Below are 24232 nucleotides of genomic sequence, written 5' to 3'. Positions count from 1 at the left end.
CGGGATCCGATGCGATTGATTGGTTAAAATAAACATCTCTTATTTTTCTGTGGGTGCTCGGTTCGGTAGTGATCGAAATCACTGTTTTAAAGCAGCACTATGCAGTTTTGTTTTACCTTAACTGACTAGCTTCGGAGTTATTAAAATGGTTATATGACTATTTTCGGGTTGAATGTTGTGCGTCTTTGATGATAAATAGAGCCAGCCTCCAAAAGTTATTAACCTGTCCAGTGATGTTTTTCTCTCTCACGTCCAGACACACACTTATGCACATATGTTAGTTGTCTTTACATCATAATAATATTTCATATAATCTAGATATGGAATAAATAACATTCAATACAAAATTAACATGTCTCATATATTTAAATAAAGTTTTAACTCATATTACAAAATAATTTATTGAAGCATCCGGATACGACGTTTAAGGGGGCCCTAAAAATGCGGATATTGACGTATGGTCAAAATACGCCCCAAGACGTCAGTTATATGACTTTTTGGGATGAGACTGTGTTAGAATGATACAAGTCAATTGCGTTGTGTGCAAAATAGGGCCCTATATGTACAAAAAGAAGCCCAAAATGCGGAGGTCAGCACTATTTAAAAAACAATGCGAGACACAAGAGCGCCGTCCTTTGCAGAGAGTCACAGGCTCAGTTAAATCTTGTATTGACACGAGACAATGCATTAAAGCCACACTTTTACACAGCTCCCATTGTGGTAGGTTGTATAGGCTTCTCTAAATCCACGGGCGGCCAATGACATGAAACAAAAGAGATGGGCTGTGCCTCTTGCCACTGGTTAAACTGGCATGTGGTGGTGGTCAGACAACAGTCTTGACCAGTCAAAACACAGCAACACATCAGGACAGAAGATTTGACGTATTTTTGATGTATATCTGCATTGTATCTCACTTGATGCATCACAGTCTTCCCAACTAACAAATATACATTCTAAGAACATTTTGCTAACGCTCACATTAGGTTATGAAAATGTTATTTCAGAAGATGTTTTAAAAATGTGTTTTGGTTAAGCGAACGTTAAAGGAACATTCCATTTTAGAATTTTGCAAACACTATGGGAATGTTCTTTTTGAATGATCTTTGAACATTCCGAAACATTCCAACTTAAGGCGAGACACTACAGGTGAAAAGGGTGATTTTTTAAACTAGCAGATATCACCACGAAACATGAAAAAAAGAGAAAAAAAAATGTATATTACAAGTTTTCTGTAATTAAATGTTTAAATATGCAAATGAGGCATTATCTAATTAGATATGCACTAATTTGCATATCTTTTAAAAAACTAAATCTGAGTATCAGATAAAGCCAGGTTAAAAATTCATCTTTTTTCATTGTGTTCACATATTAAATGAGAAAATAATTACAGAGGGATTTATGGATATCTACTTTTGTTACACTGTAAATCAGAATATACTGCCGATTGCCTTACAAAAATGATTTTTGCCATGTTTTTAGAATAAAATGTTATATAAGGAATAATATATTTACAAATCCCTCTATAAATGTCTTCATAATATTACTAGGTACAAGATTGGAAAGTTTGGTGTATAAAGGTGCTACGGAAGTGGAGATTTCGGACTTGGAGTATGAGAGAAAAGTCATTTTGAGAAAACTGGCTTTAAAGATTTAGCATCAGCCAATGAAATCGTGCATTTAGAGTTAAATCCCCCCTTTTACTTTCACGATTGGTTGCTGATAAAAAGTAAATGACCCTATTTGGATCCGACAGCGTTGTACAGGAGAGAGAGAGCTTTCTAACGGTGTGTGTGATGACAGGGTGCAGATCGCGATGATTTATAACGACAACTTTTGAAGGATTTATGAGAAATCTACAGACGCAAACAGACAAAGTGTAGTAAAATAAAGACCTAAATGTGTATTTCAGACTTTTTTTTCACCACAAGTCTGAAAGAAGACATGTTATAGGCCTTATTCAGAGCAGCGCCATGACAGGTATGAAAGTGAGGCTGTGAGGGATAGACTTACCGTGTTTCCAATGGCATCCGCTGTAAAAAGCTGAATAAAGCGGCTAGATCACTTACAATTTTCCACAGCTTACAGATCGGGAGTTTTTTGTCAACTGAAATTTCTTGGAAAGATATTTTTTCCAGTGTTTCATGAGCAGAACAATCCGAAAACACATTAAATAACAGTATAGCCCATTGAAGAGATGCATGACTATCCCTCACAGCCTCGCTTTCATTCTCATTAAAAATCAAAGATGGCGCTGACAAATATCCCAAAATCTCAAAATTGACCAGTTGAAAAAAAAAAATAATAATTTTTTTTTGTCTGCCGTGTCTCGCCTTAAAAAACAAGCACACACACTTTATTTTACTACTAACGCTTTGAGAACATTTTTAAAGACCTGATGACTCGTTTGTTCATAACTTTGATCAAACCTTTTTAAAACATTCTAATAATGTTCCCTGTTAGCTGTGAAAGGGCCTTTAGAGCTACTAGAAGTTTCAAAGACTACTTTATACCTCAGGCATGTTCTTCAAAAAAAAAATTGAAGTACTTAATGCATCTTTATATTCAGCCACAGAGAGATACATGAAAGCATACAGTGTCACGAAGAGTTCAACTTTGTTTGGAAACTGTGATTTACAGAGAGCACTTTTCAAGCATAGACGCACAAAACACACCATCGGCCCAACAAGAACATTACAAGACCTAATCTGTGTTTGGCCTTCACTTACCTTCTGTTCCTGGACAATTATGGATTATCTGTTATCCCACAACTACAGGTCAGATGTCTGGCCTTCAATATATATTTCTTATTCGCCGGTCAAATAGTGAAATCAAGGGAAAGCGAAACGGCTGAAGCCCCAGACAGCCCGGTTTGAGCACGGCAGTCTGTTTGTTCCCTGGCATTGTGATCGGAGCTGTTTGTCCAATAAAAAAGGCAAACAATGACATTCCGTAGCTTGCAACTGTATTCAGGGCTCAACTTCACAAAAGTACAGCGGGGCTCTGAGATATCTCACCTCAAACAAAACAGCTGTCGCACTGAGGTTTGCAGAGATATGTAGATCAACATCACTATATCTACCACACACACACACACACAGAAGGATGTCTGGTACTGATGTGGTCTTGATTCTTACCTACACTTGTCTGCTCCACCGTCAGCCCTGTGAGAAAATCAACAGTGTTAGTCAGTTTAAGACGCTTGTACACACAGCATTTGACCAGTTTGGTCCAACATTGCAGTCCACTAGTTGCTGAAAGTCAGAGTCAGAAAATCACATAATGTTTATTTTGCTTCAGGCTATGATTCAATGCAGTCAGCAGGTATGTTTGATATATTTTGACCTGATTTTAGACAAAAAAATTGTTTTATTATGCGTCATACAACTGCTATCAATGAGGCACGTTAATGTGCAAGTTTGTTGTGTTCAGAACTTCTTTAAAGTTTATTAGTCACAGTGTGTGATGTCCAGTTTTTCTCTGCAACCATTTACAAAGTCAGAAAGTTTACGATGACTGTTCAAGTATTTGTACACTTTAGCCACACTTAAAATGGCAAACGCGTATTTGCATTAAAGGAGTAGTTCACTTTAAAAAAAAAAACTTTTGCTGATAATTTACGCACCCCCATGTCATCCGAGATGTCCATGTCTTTGTTTCTTCAATCGAAAAGAAATGAATGTTTTTGATGAAAACATTTGAGGATTTTCTCCATATAATGGACTTCAATGGGAACCAAACGGTTCAAGGTCCAAAAGACAGTTTCAGTGCAGCTTCAAAGGGCTTGTAAAAAGTGTAAAATTAACAAATCTTTTTTCGAGTCATTTCGTTCATTGAATGAACCAAATGAATCGAAAAAAGATTCGTTCATTTTGATGAACAAGTTCGAACAGGAGAACAGCAAGGCGAGCATTTGTACTTTGTAATTTATTTTTTAAATGAGCGATCGTTTCACTTGATAAGACCCGTATTCATCGTCTGGAATCGTTTAAAGCCCTTTGAAGCTGCACTGAAACTCTCTTTTGGACCTTGAACCGTTTGGTTCCCATTGAAGTCCATTATATGGAGAAAAATCCTGCAATGTTTTAATCAAAAACCTTAATTTCTTTTCGACTGAAGAAAGAAAGACATGGACATCTTGGATGACATGGGGGTGAGTTAAATTAAATTATCAGCAAAAAATTTTTTTTTAAAGTAAACTACTCCTTTAAGTAACAAATTATCAAAACAAGTGTTTTTTTAAAGCAATTTCTATTTACAATGAGGTTTACCATTGATAAAGCATTGGGAATCATGAACAAAAAATGAATGAAAACTATGCTTTTATTATCATCAGATCAAGCTTGGCTGTTAAATCCATTTGTATGCCTTTGATGCTTGTTAAAGCCGCTGAGACGAGCATCGCTGGATAGAATTATGTAACGATTCCTGTTGGTCCCTGAGCTCTTGGGAGGTCTGATTGGCTGAGTGCCTCTGCACAAATCAATTCATTTATTAAAGTGCACGTACCTGTCCTCCCGGATGGAGGGAGTCAGGAATCGGCTGGAGTCGTCGTCATGGCTACTCTGCTGGCTGCTCTGCTGGCTACTCTGCTGACTGCTGGGAAAGAGTCATATTGATAGGTGTCAATCAACCGGTCCTGACAACATGAAACGTGTAAATTTTGCATTTGAAAGATATCTCTTGTGTTTACCAAGGCTGCATTTATGTGACAAATAAATACAATACAAATTAAGAAATATTGTAACAATTTAAAATAATTGTTTTCCTGTTTAATACATTTTAAAATTTAATTTATTCCTGTGTTGATAAAAATGAATTTTCAGCATCATTACTCCAGTCTTCAGTGTCACATGATCCTTTGGTAACACAAAAAAACAATACCAATATGCTGATTTGCTGCTTAATGTTTTTGTGGAAACCATGATAGTTTTATTTTAATATTCTTTGAGGAATAGAAAGTTTGAAAGAACAGCATTTAGCATAAAACATAATACATTTCTTGATTTTCTTGAAGTCAATATGTCCTTTCTGAATAATAATGCAAAATCTTACAATCTTAAATACTTTACAACAGCAAAAAAAAAAAAATATATATATATATATATATATATATATATATATGTTCATGGGTAAACTTTCAAATAAAATGAATAATAGTTTGGAATATGTGCTGTGAAATGTCTTTAAAATGTAAGTTGACTTGTTTTTTTGTTGTTGTTGTTGTTTGAGTAATGGTCAGTTGCATCATGCATGTGTGAATAATGTACCTGTGTGATTTCACCACAAGAGGGTGCAGTCAGTCACACACTCCATCCACAGCACAACATCTCAGAAATAAATGAACAATGAACAGTTTCATGTGGAGTTTAATATGTGATGAAGAACACTAGCAGTGCTGCACAGACTTTATGTTTGATTACGGCTTCTGAAACTACTTACTGTAACTACTTTAGAGTAAGGGCCATTTCAGTTCAATTTCAAGCTATTTAGATTAAATATGTCCAGTGAATATTTGTAATAAATATTCATCCTCACGATCTGTGCTTTACTCATTCGCTAAAAAACACATGTTCTTCAGTCATTATTTGCCAATATATTAATATTGTTCCCTCTCCTTTAATTTGAAATAAAACAGACCACTTTACATTACCCATTTGCATTGAATGTAATTAAACCAGTATCATTTCACATGATTTTTTCCGTATCAATTCCAGCGCATGCAAAGTGGATTTGCAAAACAGCGTCCTCTTAATATGTCGACGACCCCAACCGAATACTTCAGTCTCAGCAACAACTAATGTTTGAGGGTCAAAATAGACATTGTTCACGGACAGCCGATGAAGAGCATAGGCTGGCATTATGCAAATCTGTTACAAACCTATACGCCTTATTCACGGCAGCGCCATCTTTGATTTTTAATGAGAATGAAAGCGAGGCTGTGAGGGGTAGACTTGCATCTCTTCAGTGGGCTGTATTGTTATTTAATGTGTTTTCGGATTGTTCTGCTCATGAAACACAGGAAAAATACCTTTCAATGAAATGTCAGTTGACAAAAAACTCCTGACAATGTAAGCTGTGGAAAATTGTAAGTAATCTAGGAGCTTTATTCCGCTTTTTACAGCGGATGCCATTGAAAACACAGTAAGTCTATCCCTCACAGCCTCACTTTCATACCTGTCATGGCGCTGCTCTGAATAAGGTCTATAGGTTCATGCCAGAAGTAAGACTGGAATTACTGTCGACTCGTTTTAGGCAGTTCAGAATCAGTCTTTTCTTAAAGGGATACTCCACCGTTTTTTTTTTTTTTTTTCATATTAAACTATGTTATTCCCTTATCTAAGACGAGTTGATACATACCTCTGTCGTCTCAGTGCGACACTTTGATAGCACTTAACTAGCCCAGTTCATTCAATATGGGCCAAGCAGAGAAGCGACCAAACACCTCCACGTTTTTCCTATTTAAATACAGTCACACAAGTAGAGTAACTCGACCTAGGACGGTGACACAAAATAAAACGTTACGCTTTTCTAAGCGTGTATGGCGGAAAACCATGATATTACATTCTAAAAAATGCTGGGTTGTTTTAACCCAATTTTGGCTCAAATATGGACAAACCCGAAATGTTGGGTTAAAAATGTAATGTAAAAATTTAACCCAACGGCTGGGTTAGTCCATATTTGACCCATAGTTGGGTTAAAACAACCCAGCATTTTTTAGAGTGTACTGCGCAGACTCGAAGGTTTTCCGCCATACAATATAGTTAGAGGTGTTTATCAACTCGTCTTAGGGAATAACTTTGGCTGCATTTACACTGCAGGTCTTGATGCCCAAATCCGATTTTCTGACTATATCCGATTTTTTTTGACGACCTGCTTACATCATCTTTTAAAAGTGACCCATATCCTATTTTTGCATTTACACTACACTGCTGAAACTACCAAATGCAGACGTTCTGACCCGGGAAATTAAGCAAAACAGCACGAAATTCAATGGATGCAGATGCGAATAAAATTATCATTCCACAACATTTCAATAAGTCATCAAAACAATTGGTCTCGTACAGCGGAGAAAAAAAAAGAGTAGAGGTTTTGGCCATGAGCACTTAAATCGTTGTTTCATATCTCGTGAAATGTCTTCAAAAACAGATTTATTTCTGTAACAACCCTGCATTTTTGCCTGCACTCTTCACCCCAAACACTCAAAAGACATGAAACCTCCGCATTGCTCCACTGTGTGTATCCTTTCTTCCATCGCACCTATAATCGCGCACTTTTTTATGACGTACGACTCGCATTACGACTGGGGAATATCCGATTTGTCTGCTTTACATGGCACACGCAACTGCACGTATCCGATTCATATCCGATTTATTACCACATATGAATGAGGCCTGAATCCGATCTGAGAAAATCAGAATCCATGCGTTTTTTTCCCGCTTACACGTTCACTGGTCATATCCGATCTGTGCCACATGACAGGAAAAAATCGGATTTGAGTCACTTGAACCATGCAGTGTAAATGAGGCCATAGTTTAATATGAAAAAACGGTGGAGTATCCCTTTAAGGAGACACTAAGTCAAAGTTTTTCAAAATTTGCAGACATTTTACATTCACAAATATATTACTCATTCAATGAAAGGTAAATAGCTAGAAAAAAAACAAAACACTTTAATTTTAACTTGGATAAATTCCCGTTGGGTGGGCTGGATCAGCTCCGGGGATTTGTTGCTGTGCGCTACGCTCAGGTGCGTGCAGGTATTTGCCTGTGGTGACTACGGGCTACACACACCGGCAGGAAAGCTCATATCTGCAATTCAAACTATGCAGGCAAATCTCTCATTTATGGTCAGTTGTTCTGACAGCATTTGACCCGTGTCAGCTCCTCTAGTTTGCTTAACACACTGCAGATTGAGCCGGAGTGAGTGTGAGTTGATGCACACATGCCTGAGGGTCCAGACTTTCCTTGCTTACGTATAACTTCCCTGCTAACTAGCGTGGATTGAAGCTCGACATGGCCTAGAACACTCCTGAATCATTCATGACATGACTCTTTGTGTGTGTTTTAACTGCTGCTGAAACAAAACCCCAGTGCTTTCAGGCTGACGTCAGACTAGGAACACGCTGCTCGTTCAACTGCTGGCCAGAGACAAATTCAGCCTGTCTGAAATTTGAAGTAGTCTGATGATGAATATGTCATTTTCATACATATAAACTTGCAACAAAATCCTACACACTTGAGGAGGCACTATGAAAAGTGGTCAGCGCTAAAATCCTGGTGTAAAAATCCAGGGTCCAAAATGTGTTTGGATTGGATTTGCCAGTTAGAAACACAAGTGAACACACTATATTTGGCATTCGTAGTGTAAACACCAATTGGTCCATTTGTGTCCTGGGAAGTTCGCCTACTCGCCTCTCAATCATCCACAGTTCAAAAACAAGAGTACGCAGTTTTATGTGAAAGATTAGGAGGATGATTTTCAGATCATTGTGAAGAAAAAACCCTATAGGCAACAACATCCATTACTCAAAAGTCTTGTGGACGCATATTTCTTATGTGTTTTGTGGCCTTATTTCAGAAACTTTCATTGTTAGTTTTTACAATAACCACGCATAAACAATATACTCTCAAAAATACAAACATGTACATACATGTTGCTCACATATTATGGTCGCCCTGTTTCTGCTAAATATAGTGTAATTCCACCTGTGCCATTAATATGTTTATAAGCAACTGAAAAAAAGTACAAATGTCAGGACATGTCAGAACATCTCAAGGACCCCAAAAACACATTGGTCCTCAGAGTTTTAAAGGAGTAGTTCACTTTAAAAAAAAACTTTTGCTGATAATTTACTCACGCCCATGTCATCCAAGATGTCCATGTCATTCTTTCTATAGTCGAAAAGAAATTAAAGTTTTTGATGAAAACATTCCAGGATTTTTCTCCACATAATGGACTTCAATGGGAACCAAAAGGGTTCAAGGTCCAAAAGACATTTTCAGTGCAAACTGAAAACTGTTCAAAGGGCTTCAAACGATTCCAGACGATGAATAAGGGTCTTGTCAAGCGAAATGATCGCTCATTTAAAATTTTTTTTATAAATAAATAAAATTAAGTTTTACAAGCTCAAATGGTCGCCTTGCTCTGTTCTGTGATGCGCGTTCGTGAATCTCCTGTTCGAACTCGTTTATCAAAATGAACAAATCTTTATTCGTGTCATTTGGTTCATTCAACGAACGAAATGAACGAGTTGACTCGGGAAAAGATTTGTTCATTTTGATGAACGAGTTCGAACTGGAGAGTCACGGACGCGCATCACAGAACAGAGCAAGGCGACTATTTGAGCTTATAAAACTTAAACTTTTTCTTTTCTTTTTTTTAGTGAGTGATCGTTTCGCTAGATAAGACCCTTATTCATCGTCTGTAATCGTTTAAAGCCCTTTGAACAGTTGAAGCTCTGTCAACAGTTGAACAGTTGAAATAATCGCATGGAAATAATCGCATGTCTAATCACACTGTACAAGAGATTTTTGGATATTTTATTACAAAATTCTTACATATTGTACCTTTAATCACAAGTGAGTCTGCTATCACCTAAAACTGTACAAACACCCCCACACAATCACATGACCAACCGTAAGGTATTAGATTCATAAAAAAAATAAAAAAAAATAAATCATTTATAGATTTAGAGTTATATAAATATGTATAATTACTAAATATTTTGAAGTCAATAATCCTTATGTTCAGCAAGGATGCATTACATTGACCAAAAGTGACAGTTAATATATTTATAATGTTATAGAAGATTTAATGCTGTTCTTTTAAACTTTATATTCATCAAAGAATCCTGTAAAAAAAACTGAAAGCAGCACAATTGATTTCAACACTGTTAATAAATATTTCTTGAGCAGCAAATGATCATATTATAATGATTTCTGAAGGATCATGTGACACTGAAGACACTGCGAGCACATGATTTCTTTCAAAAATATTTAAAAAATCGTATCAATCCCAAACTTTCTAAAAAAATAAGATCAAACTCCATCATCCGGATCATCCATGACTGGTAAACAAGCAGACCAAGCATTTTAGGGTTTTAGACTTTAAGCTTGCATTATGAGAACAATTTTACACCTACTGTGCTCCTCTAACAGCTGGGAAAAAAAAATAACTCTTAAATCTGAAATATTAACAACATGGACAGAGTCTCTCAGCTGAAAGGTACACACTTACAAGTTCAGGATATCTCAAAATAGCAGCAGAAGCTCTTATCAGAGCAAGGCAGACTGGGAACGGCCTGGATACATCTCAGCAGAGGGAGAAACCCTACGAGACGAGACCTCGCATACACAAGCCCAGATAAGAGACCTTCCTGAACCCAGACTCTCAGATAGAGTATCTAAACCCAGTGAGGAAAGCAAGTGAGATACGAGAAGGAATACCTTCAATACTGCACCGATATTGGCTCTGAATGCCATGGATTCTCTCTATAATAAACGTATTGCAGAATCTCAATTTAAAAGGCTATTTTGCTAAATGATCTTAACTACAAAATACTAAACATCAAGCTTCAGTCACTAACAAACAAAATCTCAAGACACTTAAAAAAAACCCCCAAAAAAACAAACAACAAAATTCAGCTTTGGTTCCCACCTTTCTGCTTGATGGATTGAATAATTGCGCTCTTGTTTGGGATCAGGACAGCTTCTCAGTGTCTTCACTGCCGAACACTTCACCGAGGAAAGTGTCAGAAAACGGTTTAACTATTAATCTGCCTTCTGTGTTCAACATTAAGCTACATAAGAAATTCAGCACATTCTTTTTTTGAAAAGCGAAAGAATCACTCAGGGTACATTACTGCATGTTTTCTACGTAGGCTACGACGTTCTCAATATAATTCATAATCCCTCTTTATAGTGAACAACGCGTTATGGTTATTGTGTTATTACAAACTGAGTATGTATACATCAGTAAACACTGGGGCTGGGTAATAAATATCGATTTCTCGATATTAATCGATTCTCATTTTTACGAACCGATATCTGTTTCATTTGAATGAATGGGACATTGTATCGCGGCTGCGCGCATCCAAAAAAAAAAATCGCATTAATCTTTGTCCTTTGTTACTATTGATATAAAACAAAGTCTCAATTTTCAAAATACGTCCATTTTCTTTAGAAATTCAAAAACATAAATAACGTTTTGGCGCTGTGGCGTGAGATCAAGAGAAGCTGAAGAAAAGCAGCAGCGCTGATCTCTCTTCCGGCTTAATAATACCAGTCACAGCGCCAAATAAACATGAATGAGCATCTGAAAGAGTGTTAAAAGATAGAGTACAACTTATCGAAATCCGTATCATGTCACATTGATTCGCTCAATCAGCGTTTCAACCGTGGAAAGACGTCAATTAAACAGCTTGTAATCAATGTCATCGTCATATTTACCTCAGAAAACCCACATCAACTCGTTAGTCAGCTAGAAAAAAAAATAACTCTAGAGAGGAGCATTTTGCTAAATATATACACCATATTACATATGCATTATAATCTTAATGTTCTTTAATATTTAATGCGTATTTGAATAAATCTGGCAAGTTTTATGACAGCCACCATTTAAATGTTTATATTTCATATAATCTTCTTATTATAAAAATAAATAAAAGTGTAATTTAAGTGTTTGTATAGCTACAAAACAGTTCATTATTACCTTCATATTATGCTAATGAAGTCTATAGGCTACAACTAGACTCCCATAGTTTACAGCATTTAAGAGATTTGATTCCCTTGAGATAAATGGCCATTTATTGTAACTGATATCCAAAATAATAAATACTGAATCGAATCATAATCGAAATCGAATCGAATTGCAAGCTTGTGAATCGAAATCGAATCGAATTGTGAAATTTGTAGTAAACAGAGTGTTCGTACATCTCACTAAGTTACTCTAATGTTACCCTGCCAGTACACAAAGATAGATCAAAGTGACATTACGTTAACCAACCATTCAGAAACGTCCTGTTCGAGCCTTAATTGTCGAACTTCTTTGTGGCCATCATCATCTTTATCCGGGTGCGACTCCGGTTCAAACTGATACGGTGTCCTCAGAGACTCCCACTGCCATATTTTCTCCAAAATATACCCTTAACTGTTGTCAAGGCAACACTCCACCTGAGTTGTGTCAAAACGGGGCGGAGCATAGCTCATTATCATTTAAAGGCATATGCACCGAAAAGACGTGCTAAAAACTGAGCTGTTTTTGACCAGCTAAAATGAGTGTTTTCTAACAATACTAATGAGAATTATTAATTCAATTCTATTACAAACTTCTGATATGAAAATGGCATTATATGACCCCTTTAAGGACAAGCATGTTTACTATTGGGCGACTGTCACTTTAAGACCAGCGCATCTAATGGACACGCACCCTATTTTAACTCAAATGTTTTCACTTTAGACACATAACCAACTGTGTTTATGCATACCTTGTGTGTATTTGACAGTATTAGCTAGAGTTGGGGTACTCGAACTAGGACTCGAGTCCAATTTTAAATAAACTCCGACTTGACATTTTAGACTCAGAAAAATGTCTGAGTCCAGTCGAGTCTGGGCACTAAAGGACACATTATTCAAAAACGGACTCGGCCCTCTTTGGACTCGGACTTGGACTCGATTGTTAAGGACTTGGACTCGACAAAGGTGGACTCAAACCCAACACTAGTATTAGCGCAATAAGACTTGAAAGATAACTTAGTCCAGTAAGCAGGCACTGTTTGACGTTTAAGTGTGTGTGCTTCGGGTGTACGCGCTCAGAAAAGCGCATGTTAGTTAAAACCGTATGAAATGTTTAACCAGCAAAGCTTTAATGCACAGGCAAATAATGAACTTTTAACTCCACATGTGATGTGTGAATGTACAGGCGTTGAGTATGTTGAGATGGAGGCGCCAGAACTGAACTGATCACCATATTACGATATTTCTTCAAACTGTTATTAACACTTTGTTGGAAGAGGGATTTTCTCAGATCATTTGAAAGGCAATGATCAATGATGAAGAGCGATTTGAGCACTTTCCTGTGTGCTACAGGAACACTCAATTCAACAAATATACTCAACCCATCAAATCAGTCTAAAAACCTCATATATGATTAATATCTTTCATTTTGCTTGATTAATAATTGAGAGAAGATATTAAAAATGAGCATGCATTATATAACTGTATAGTGTACATCTGTTATTCCTTTCAAATCGCATGCCTTATGTACCATCTCCTAAAATGGAATAAAACATGATTCTGTTAAATAACTACTTCAAAACTGAAGACCGAATCATCTTAAGGATTTATTAAAAATTGGTTGCTTAAAAGTGCTGAATGTTTCAGTCATTTATCTAGCGGGTGTCACATCACATATACTGTGTCCTTTATACAGTATACAGGTTTGCCATATATGCAATATATTATGCATGTTTAGGTCTGTTTCACAAGAAATAAATTAAATAATTTTAAATAGAAAAGTTTTACTGAACATTAAACATCCAATTGGTATAAGACTAGTGGTTTTATTGATGTACTGTAGTTTGCTTCTGGCTTTACGGTCTAAAGGTCAGTAAGCACAATGCAGAGTCTTGTGTTTCCAGTTTGTTTCCACAATATTAACATGATCTGATCTTACATCATCTGGTTAATTTGAAACTGTGAGGGTTTGTCTAGGGGTCTTGACTTGAACTTTGTACAAATCTGCTATAATGAACAAAGACAACACAACAAATGTACACAACCAATAAACTAAAGAAAACAACAAATCATTATTGGCTGCCGAGTGGGTGACACTAAAATATACTAAATGAACATAGGAGTGCACAGAATAAACGACCAGAAAACATTGAGTGAAGCGCTCACCACGCGAGCTACGCCCTTGGCAATATAAAAACTATCTTGTGTCGTCAAAACCACTGTAGGGAGTCAGGAGTTGGAATTGTGAGTATTGAAAACGATCAGGAGAGAGTGTTTTAGCATCTATTTCATATCTCCGCTGGGGTCTGCCCACTTTTTCAGCATTTTCAAATATTGCCAGTAGGTGGAGTCAGGCTCTGACCATGGGTTTAGTTACCCTTTAAGATCAAATAATAAATCACTGCTCTCTGTCCCTCAATCTCATTTAAGGTTAAAAGGTGATCAGGCCTTTGATATTGCAGGTTCGAGGCTTTGGAATAGTCTGCCTCTTGAACTAAGAGAGATCACTTCTTTATATGTATTTAAAACCGGTGTTAAAATTATGTTTGTCTTTAGCCTTTGAGAGTTTGGGCTAGTATCTGTATTTGTAAGTCGCATGTTGTTTTTATGTGTTGTTTGTTTTATCCAGCTGATTGTACAGCACTTTGGTCTGCAGGTGCTTTATAAAGAAAAGAAGAGAAAAGAAAAGAAAAAAGAGAAGTCTCCTCTCTACATCACACTTTCTCTGGCTCTCTTCTGTCACATTTTCTCCCACACTCAATAAAACCTGGTTTGAAATCATATTAGCTTTAAACGGACATCTCCTTCACACGGGCAACACAGACTTTGTAATCGAATTTATTTCCCTCTCAACGTTTTAAATGAGCCACAAAATTCAATTCGAACCACTAAATAACATTATGGGCTCTTCTCTAAAGAAACATTTATTAGTTTCCGTTTAGCAGCCCTATTTTGTTCAAAGAAAGCAGCACTGAGTGCCGGAGATCCCGGGATAGACGTGCATTGCTCAAGGACATACTTTCTGCCAAGGACTGAACCTACAATATTTACCTCTGGCTGGAACCTGATGCAAAATGATGCAAATCAACTGTGACAAAAAAACGAATATATTTTTTAATATCACAGCCGAATGAGTTTTTGTGGCTTTTCAACCTCCTACTGAAAATGACTGTCAAAGCAGCAAGCAAGGCAAGAGTTACATATCTCTGTCAGTGAACCCTATCCTGGACTGTTAAAGATTGCTTCCCTGTACCTAGTACTCAATCCTGCCTCCTTCCCCTCCATATTAGTCTCATTTGGCCATAATGAAGTCCGTTATATGGAGAAAATCCTGGAATGCTCCTTTTCATCAAAAACCTTAATTTCTTTTCAACTGAAGACATCTTGGATGACATGGGGGTGAGTAAATTATCAGCAAAAGTTTTTTTAATAGTGAACTACTCCTTTAACTATTTTTTTTAGTACCCAGCCATGTAATAAGAGGGATAATCTATTGTGAGTTGATCATTATCATCAATAAACCACCATCAGGTGATCGTGAACATTTTATTGCATTCAGCAAGTTAAACTTTCAATTCTCTGTGCAGCAACTTGACAAGTTTCAAGATTAACCATAAAACCACAAAGATGCATGATACAAAAAGATTTATAATAAACACTAAAAGAAGAACGTACACAAAATCTGAAATAAATGAATAAAGGGTCCCACTTTATATTAAGTGGCTTTAAGTACCATGTACTTACATTTAAATTAATAATTTAATACAATGGACTTATTGTGTACATACATGTTTTTACATTGTACTTATATTTAAAAAATACCAGCATGTAATTACAGCCGTAATTAATTTATGTAATTACATCTGTAATTACACAGCTGACCCATCCCTTACACTTAAACCTACCCTTAAACCTACCCATACCACCACACCTGTCCCTAACCTTACCTGTATCCCACCTCAATAGCACCAAAAGTGATTTACAATACAACATGAGCACAATAAGTACATTGTACTTATTTTTAAATGTAAGTACATAGTACTTAAAGCCACTTAATATAAAGTGGGACCGAATAAAGTAAAATCATTATTATTACTAAAATCCTTACTGATTGTGCAATTAATATCCAACATATAGAGCTAAGCCGATCCCTACAGAATTAGCTACACAAGATCATGGTTTCTGGTTTAAATCAGTTTTGTTCAGTTTGTTATAAAGTAAATACCCCTCATAGAAAAAAAAAATCATTTTGTTTAAATTGTATTTTCTCATGATATGAGATGTTGATGTGCAAAAACAAAAAAATAAATAAACAAGAAGGTCTTTCAAAGCGAATATTAATCAAAATGGTTTTAGATTTAGGCCTACATTTTTTTACATCTTCATGGACACCATAATGATTTACCTAGTGTGTTAATATGTTTCCTTGTTATAATGTATGATTTGCAAAAATAAAAACTGCTGCATCTGTGTTGATGAGAGAATCAAAGTGTATGTGTGCGTTGTACACCCGCTACATTATGGCCAAGCATGCGTGCTTAAAATAGCATTATGAACAACACGCAACACGCCACTGACTTTAGACCAGGTTTTTCAACATGACATCATGACTTTTGCGTAAACATACACGCCACTTTCGAGTCAGGTGGCGTGTTATCTCTACGCATTTTGAGCTATCCGCGTGTATGCGTGTATGTCTACGCCATTAACGTCCGCGTCATTCCGCGTGTCCGTACACGCAGTCAAATCTCCAGTCATAAATGCCATTAACCCCAGTGACGGTTAAGTTTAGGGATGGGGTTGAGGTAAGTCATATCTTTTTTTTTACCTAGGATGGTAAGGGAACAGTCATAAATGCCATTAACCCCAGTGACGGTTAGGTTTAGGGACGGGGTTGAGGTAAGTCATATATTTATATAACGTTAAGTCAACGGCGTTCATGAACACGCTGAAAGGCGATTATGCGTCTTGATAGCACGCCAAAAATGGAAATACGAATTGGCGTGTCATACACACGCTACTTCATGAGATCAGTCTGGGTTTTTTCTGGTCAGTGGCGCAATAGCTTTCTGGAAGTGCAAAATAGCACTAGGGATTGTTTGCGCCGAAACACGCCTCCTTTTTGCGCCGACCCGCCCAGGGAGCGTAAGTTCCTTTCCTAGTTTACCGACGTGTGTCTGTGCAGGGAAAAGTCCGCTTTGCGCGGGTGCAAAATAGGAATGATACATGCGTCGGTGTACAAAGTCAATTGCGCCGAGAGCAAGATAGGGCCCTTTAAGATCTACAGCAAGTACATTTTTTTGTCGTGTTTTTAAAAATATATCGATTATGTATAGTGGTATTTATAATACGGATTTCGATAAGTTGTACTCTATCTTTTAACACACTTTCAGATGCTCATTCATGTTTATTTTGCGCTGTAACTGGTATTATTAAGCTGGAAGAGAGATCAGCGCTGCCAGAGCGATCTCACGCCACAGCGCCAAAACGCTATTTATGTTTTTGAATTTCTAAAGAAAATGGACGTAATTTCAAAATTGAGACTTTGTTTCATATCAATAGTAACAAAGGACAAAGATTATTGCGTTTTTTTGGATGCGCGCAGCCACGATACAATATCCCATTCATTCAAATGAAACAGGATGACTAATCGATTCTTGAGATTTAAGAATCGATATCGTATAGATTATGTATAGTGGTATTTATAATAAATAATCGTTTTACCTTGTATCTGGGCTATGTAGTAACTCCTGCTATGAATCACCAATTGAGAGGTGTATGTTTATATCTCCAGAAACACCAACCTGCTCTCACTGCCTTGCTCCTTCTTCTCTCGCACCTTGAGCCACTTGCGAAGCAGGAAGCGTTTGCGCCGGGGCGAGGCGCTCGGGGTGGAGCTGTTGGACCAGCCCGCGTCCTCGTCGCTGGACGGCGTGATCTCGATGGAGGGCAGCTGAAGGTACTCCTTGGAAGCCGAGCGTGACCCTGGCTGCCACAGTAGCCCGTTCTCAAGCCGTTCCCGCTCACTGGGCAGCTTTTTCATTCGCCTCATCTTAAACCGTCGGCGCCGCAGGGTGGGGGTGGACGAGTTGGACCAGACGAGGCTGTCGTGACCTCCTCCGCCTCCGCCCTGCTCCTCTCCATGGCCGGGATCGTCCCGGGGGACGTGCACCTGGAGGGATGGTGGTCGAAGGGTGTCCGTCATGCTCCAAACTCACCACCCCTGCCGCTGCGATCACCGTTAAGACGCTAAATTGAGACGTAGCCCGGTCTGGGTGAGAGGCTATCTGCCAAACCGACCGAGTTAAAGATTCAAGAGGAAACGGAGGTGTTAAGTGGATCGTCTGTAAAGAGCCGGAGCACAAAACGTACTTTGGTCAAAAGTCAAACATCCAGTCCTGTGCTGAACACGTTCTTGACGATTGCTTGAGAATCCGGGGCTCTTCCCTTCTTGTTTTAGCTACACTTTGAACTGACAAAGAGCACCTGATGGTGTTTGGGTGGACAAAGAGTGTTTGAGGCCTACAGCTGGTGGACTGGACGTATTAGATGACAAAGGAAGGCTCAGTTCTCCTCCCAGCAGATGAAACATGCATAAGGGGTGGCTATCGGTGTAACAGTACTCCCCGCAGGTACGAGACGGTCTCACACACACAAACACAAGCATAAAAACTCAATGATCTCAATTGCCTTGTGTGTTGTGTGAAAAGACTCTCTCCTGAGTTGTACACGCCGGTTGTCCGACAACAAGCCTGAAGACGGTTGGGAATGTCCGGAGCAGGAATTCACGTTCCTGAGGTTGCCGTTCCCACAATGACCCGCATCTCAATCTTCCGACACACACCACAGCCTAAAGATTAGAGTAAGGTGATAGGATGCCAGGTAACTAGGACACCGGTGACTAAGTGTTTAACACAAAGATATTGTTAAAAATACATACAAAGCCACAAACAGTCACAAGGACAAGATGCATCACCAAACACAGAGATAAATCAGCAAATGAGGTGTGCACATGCATACATACTCTGAAAGCAGTACAGTTTGAATTTATTCTGTCGACTAGTTTCAATATTGTCATCCAAAGCATGCTAGGTTGGTTGAAAGAACTGTTCATTCAGGGTTGGAATGACTTTTTTTCAGAGACAAATTTCACAATTCGATTCGATTTCGATTCACAAGCTTGCAATTCGATTCGATTTCGATTACGATTTTATTCAATATCGATTATTTTGGATATCAGTTACAATAAATGGCCATTTTTCTCAAGGGAATCCAATCTCTTAACTAATGCTGTAAACTATGGGAGTCTAGTTGTAGCCTACTAGGCTTCATTAGCCTAATATGAAGGTAATAATGAACTGTTTTGTAGCTTTACAAACACTTAAATTACACTTTTATTTATTTTTATAATAAGAAGATTATATGAAATATAAACATTTAAATGGTGGCTGTCATAAAAACTTGGCAGATTTATTCAAATACGCATTAAATATTGAAGAACATTAAGATTATAATGCATATGTAATATGGTGTATATATTTAGCAAAATGCTCCTCTCTAGAGTTATTTTTTTTTCTAGCTGACTAACGAGTTTATGTGGGTTTTCTGAGGTAAATATGACGATACATGACATTGATTACAAGCTGTTTAACTGACGTCTTTCCACGGTTAAAACGCTGATTGAGCGAATCAATGTGACATGATACGTAATATCTATAATATCTTTTAACACACTTTCAGATGCTCATTCATGTTTATTTTGCGCTGTAATTCGCAATCTCACGCCACAGCGCCAAAACCTTATTTATGTTTTCGAATTTGTAAAGAAAATGGACGTGATTTGAAAATCAAGACTTTGTTTCATATCAATAGTAACAAAGGACAAAGATTAATGCGTTTTTTTGGATGCGCGCAGCCGCGATACAATGTCCCATTCATTCAAATGAAACAGGATGACTAATCGATTCTTGAGATTTAAGAGTCGATATCGGTTCGTAAAAATGAGAATCGATTAATATCGAGAAATTGATATTTATTACCCAGCCCTAGTTATTTTGGGAATAACCTCAAACTGAAAAATAAAGTTCAATTAACCAGATTTGAGGCATGGCACTGTGGTTTTACTATAAATCACACTACTATACTGGATGGGGTGTGTCTCTGTGTGTGTGTTGGGGGGGTGTAGTGTTCAGTTGAACGAGAATAGAGACGAAAGTGATAAAGGACTAGATAGTGCAAACAAAAGCATGACTAGAGTAAACGGCCCAATGAGAGTCGTTTAAAGAGCCCGCAGGCCAAACACCCTGACCGCTGACCCAGTACTGAGAAACACAAATACAATCCAGTTGACATCCAATATTTAAACAATCACTTCCACTGAGCTGCTCAGGCCTACGGCACACAAATCAGAAGGCCATACACCAAATCACAACTGACACCAGCATCTGATTACTTTAACATGAAGCAACTAGACCAATATGCAAATTGCAAATCAGAGGAGAATATGTCTAATGTTAGCAATCCCGTTCCACATTTCCCTGCCGAACAGCAAGAAGCCGCTGTCAGGTTGCGAGCGAACTGTTGACAGATAGTGACAGGATTGGGTTTCTTTGAGATGAGAGGCTGTGTCATTGTGTCAAGACTGACACTGAAGGCTATCGCTGCTATAACCTCGCTTCTCTTCCTCTCTCTCATTAACAGAATCACACGTGAAATTATTATTCTTATAATATGTGTGAACTAGAGGTGCGGTGTTGCTACTGGGAAAAAGTTGACTGGAAAATATTAACCCAAAAAATATAAATCACATATTAATAGCAACTATAACAGTATCTCAATTATCCTAAAGTTATAAGACTTTATGAGCATTATAGAACAGACACCTGGGGAAAATAAAGTTACCCCTTCCTTTTGCCTGAAAAATATGCAAATATGTTTGCAACAAGCAAAATGAATGGGTGCTGGCAAGTAAAGAAAATAGATATGCAAATGCAATCAGAAAATATCTTCGTGACAGTTGTCTCAAAATAATTCAGATCAATTACACCACAGACTTGAAAAACAGGTGTGAAACACTTTTTTTGCACCAAAACTTCTAAACCTACAAAATCTTCAAAAGCCTGGGTTAAATACAAGCTGAAGCACACAAAATGAAATGACTGTTTTTTCCCTGAATTTTTGATGAAATAAATGCAGTTATGGAGACTTAAAAATGAACTTAAACTAACCATAAACTTTTGAATGGTATCCTATATACACAAGCAGACTAATGACCGACCAATCAGAAACAAGTATTCCAGAGAACTGTACAGTTTAGTCCATTCATAGAGTTTATACAATATAGAAACCTGTTTTTATCCAGATTTAAAAGTGTCCTAAATGCATATTGAACATATAGTTTAGCACACTAGTATGGAAGTTTAACAAGTAACAATTGAGGGACTTAAACATCATATCCTGTCAGTTCCGCCCAGTGAAAATTACAGACTGACAACCTATAAATGTGAATAAATAATTTACTGTGAAAGAGGAGAAGATCCTCCTGCTGGGATCTGAGATATATCAAGAGTGCGGTTCATTACAATATGTTGAAGACACCAACTCACATTACCGTCATCCTTCAACAAAATCGAATAACTTGGAACAGCTTTATATAACCAAGGTCATGTGAACGAAGAAAAATTATATTAAAACCCCATTAATAAAATAGCTAACCTGAAGGATACGATTCTGCCCTATGTTATAGTAAAGGAGTAGTTCACTTATCAAAAAACCTTTGCTGATAATTTACTCACCCCCATGTCATCCAAGATATAAATGTCATTCTTTCTTCAGTCGAAAAGAAATTCAGGTTTTTGATGAAAACATTCCAGGATTTTTCTCCATATAATGGACTTATAAAGGTCCAAAAGACACTTTAAACTGCAAACTGTTCAAAGGGCTTTAAACGATTCCAGACGAAGATCAAGCGAAACGATCGCTCATTTAAAAAATAATTAACAAAGTTTAAGTTTTATAAGCTCAAATGGTCGCCTTGCTCTGTTCTGTGATGCGCGTTCGTGACTCTCCTGTTCGGACGAGTCAATTCCTGTTTTTCAGAGTCAATTCGTTCGTTTCGTTCGTTGAATGAACCAAATGACTCGAAAAAAAGATTTGTTCATTTTGATGAACGAGTTCGAACAGGAGAGTCACGAACGCGCATCACAGAACAGAGCGAGGCGAGCATTTGAGCTTATAAAACTTAAACTTTGTTATTTATTTATTAAATGAGCGATCGTTTCGCTAGATAAGACCCTTATTCATTGTCTGGAATTGTTTAAAGCCCTTTGAACAGTTTGCAGTTTGCACTGAAAGTGTCTTTTGGACCTTGAACCGTTTGGTTACCAGTAAAGCATTATATGGAGAAAAATGCTGGAATGTTTTCATCAAAAACCTTAATTTCTTTTCGAAGAGATTTATCTCATCAAGCCTTTGAATGTTGTACACAGAACAGCTGACAGTTCATTCTTCGTTTTTATTATATCTGTCGCTCCCTAGATTCTAGTAACGATTAGAGTGTATTCAGATGAAACACCTGAAGTATTTAAGCTCTATTAATGCATCTGTCTACATGATGACGAGTCTCTGTGGAGATTTACCGCAGGAGTTTGCCACTGATTGCTCATCAAGGTCATGTGATGAAAGGCTGAGAGAGAAACCTCATTCTGCTTGATGTCCTGTAACCCCTAATGTAGTTCCCAACACATCCACACGATTCAGCAGACGAGTTGATGCAGAGGGAAACTGCTGTGTAATACTGTGTGTCAAATTACTAATTTGACAAGCTATAATTAGAAAGTGTTTAATGGAAGATGAGAGATAAAGTATAAAGACACAAGGGACATGTGCCAGAACCTGGAAGAGGCGAACATAAATCATGCAGAAAATGTGTAAAACAGAAACTGATTCAAGTAAAATCCAGACCAACCACTGGAGGATAAACTGTAAGCAGACGAGATGCTGATGAAACTGATAAAACAGAGGAAATACTCACAAAATCAATAGCTCACTCATTGAGCTTTGGGTTTTCTCTTATATATCTGGCAATGACACTTTTAGGTGTCTGTTTAAATATAGTATGTCCATAAAATATACATAAAAATACATTTAGCATTGTATAATTATCAGTGTATTATTAACTCTTAATCACAATCTCATTACTGAAATGTAAAAAATCATACTACAATTATAATGTAAAAATTATATATTTTTGAAATTATTATTTAATATAGTTTAATATGGTAATATAAAATTAATTACAAAATGATAACATTGTAGGTGTAATGTAAAAAATGGACTGCCATAACTGTAATTCAAAAATAATTAATATAACACAGTTTCAAAAATAATTAATAATTAATAATACAGTGCTGTTAATAATACTGCTGATTTTGTAGAACAGTGGCAAGGGACAACAAAGGTCTAAATGTCGTTTAGCAGGGAAGGAGGGAGGTTGGTCTGCCGGTCGGCCCATCTCAGGACCAGCGAGATTCGTTGAGATTAATAATGAATCTATTTATTTATTAATTTATCTGAGGTGCCGGACCATTCTGGCCCACTTTAACCCCTGTGTGCGTATATATATATATATATATATATATATATATATATCATTTGCTGTTGCTGCACCGAGACTCTGGAACAAGCTACCCCTTGATATTCGCACTATTACGGATTAAACTACTTTTAGATCTAAACTTAAAACCCACTTATTTAGAATGGCTTTTAATACGCAGTAGTGGTGGGACAATGTCCTTTTCTTGTTTATGTTGTTATATGTATCTATACTTGTATATTGGGCTGTTTTATCATGTTTTATTACTTTTATGATGTGAAGCACTTTGGATTCCTGACGGTTGTGTAAAGCGCTATAGAAATAAACGTTGATTGATTGATTGATATATATATGAAGAGTTCAGATGCAAAAGCCTCTAAATGCCATTTGAAATTTTCTTCTTTAATGATGATTTTTATCAAACTTGTATATTTAAGTTCAGTAATTTCACTTAAATAACAATTACTAGGTAATTATCATTGCCATTTAAGTGAAATCACTGAACTTAAATATACAAGCTTGATAAAAAAATTATAATTCTAGAAGAAAATTTCAAATGGCACTTGGATGCTTTTGCATCTGAACTCTTCATATATATATATATATATATATATATATATATAAATAATCAAACCCGCAAACTTCCAGTCTGGGTCTCTAACCATTAGTCGTAGGCCACGACTGCTCAAAAGTTTGTATTTATCATTAAAGTACATGACAAAAAAGGGTGTTTAAACTCAAGCATATTCCCTTGTCAGATTTATACCATTGTTTCTCAATTCACATATATATTTTCTATAATGTATACAGGAAATAGGTTACCAGATACAAAGGTTCATTCCTCCACACCCTCCAAGCAACCCGGTCTCATCCCAAGACGTCATATTACTGACGTTTTGGGACGTCT

At 37.1% G+C, this 24232-nt stretch overlaps 1 protein-coding gene across 8 annotated transcripts in view; it reads right to left on the bottom strand.

Moving 5' to 3' along the window:
* gramd1bb (GRAM domain containing 1Bb) overlaps window positions 1-24232 on the bottom strand; it is a 132448-nt gene that overhangs the window by 70051 nt on the left and 38165 nt on the right. For all 8 annotated transcript variants that reach the window (XM_039647567.2, XM_039647568.2, XM_089135287.1 and 5 more), the window contains exons 2-4: window positions 17537-18582; window positions 4507-4596; window positions 3135-3161 (exon numbers count right to left, since the gene is read on the bottom strand). In XM_039647567.2, coding sequence (XP_039503501.2) covers window positions 3135-3161; window positions 4507-4596; window positions 17537-17937 — 518 coding nt within the window. In that variant the 5' untranslated portion in view covers window positions 17938-18582. The remainder of the gene's footprint in view (window positions 1-3134; window positions 3162-4506; window positions 4597-17536; window positions 18583-24232) is intronic.

The sequence above is a fragment of the Pimephales promelas genome, chromosome 10 (genome assembly GCF_988280905.1).
Source record: "Pimephales promelas chromosome 10, fPimPro1.hap1.1, whole genome shotgun sequence".
NCBI lineage: Eukaryota > Metazoa > Chordata > Actinopteri > Cypriniformes > Leuciscidae > Pimephales > Pimephales promelas.
This window is presented reverse-complemented; position numbering and strand designations above follow the sequence as displayed.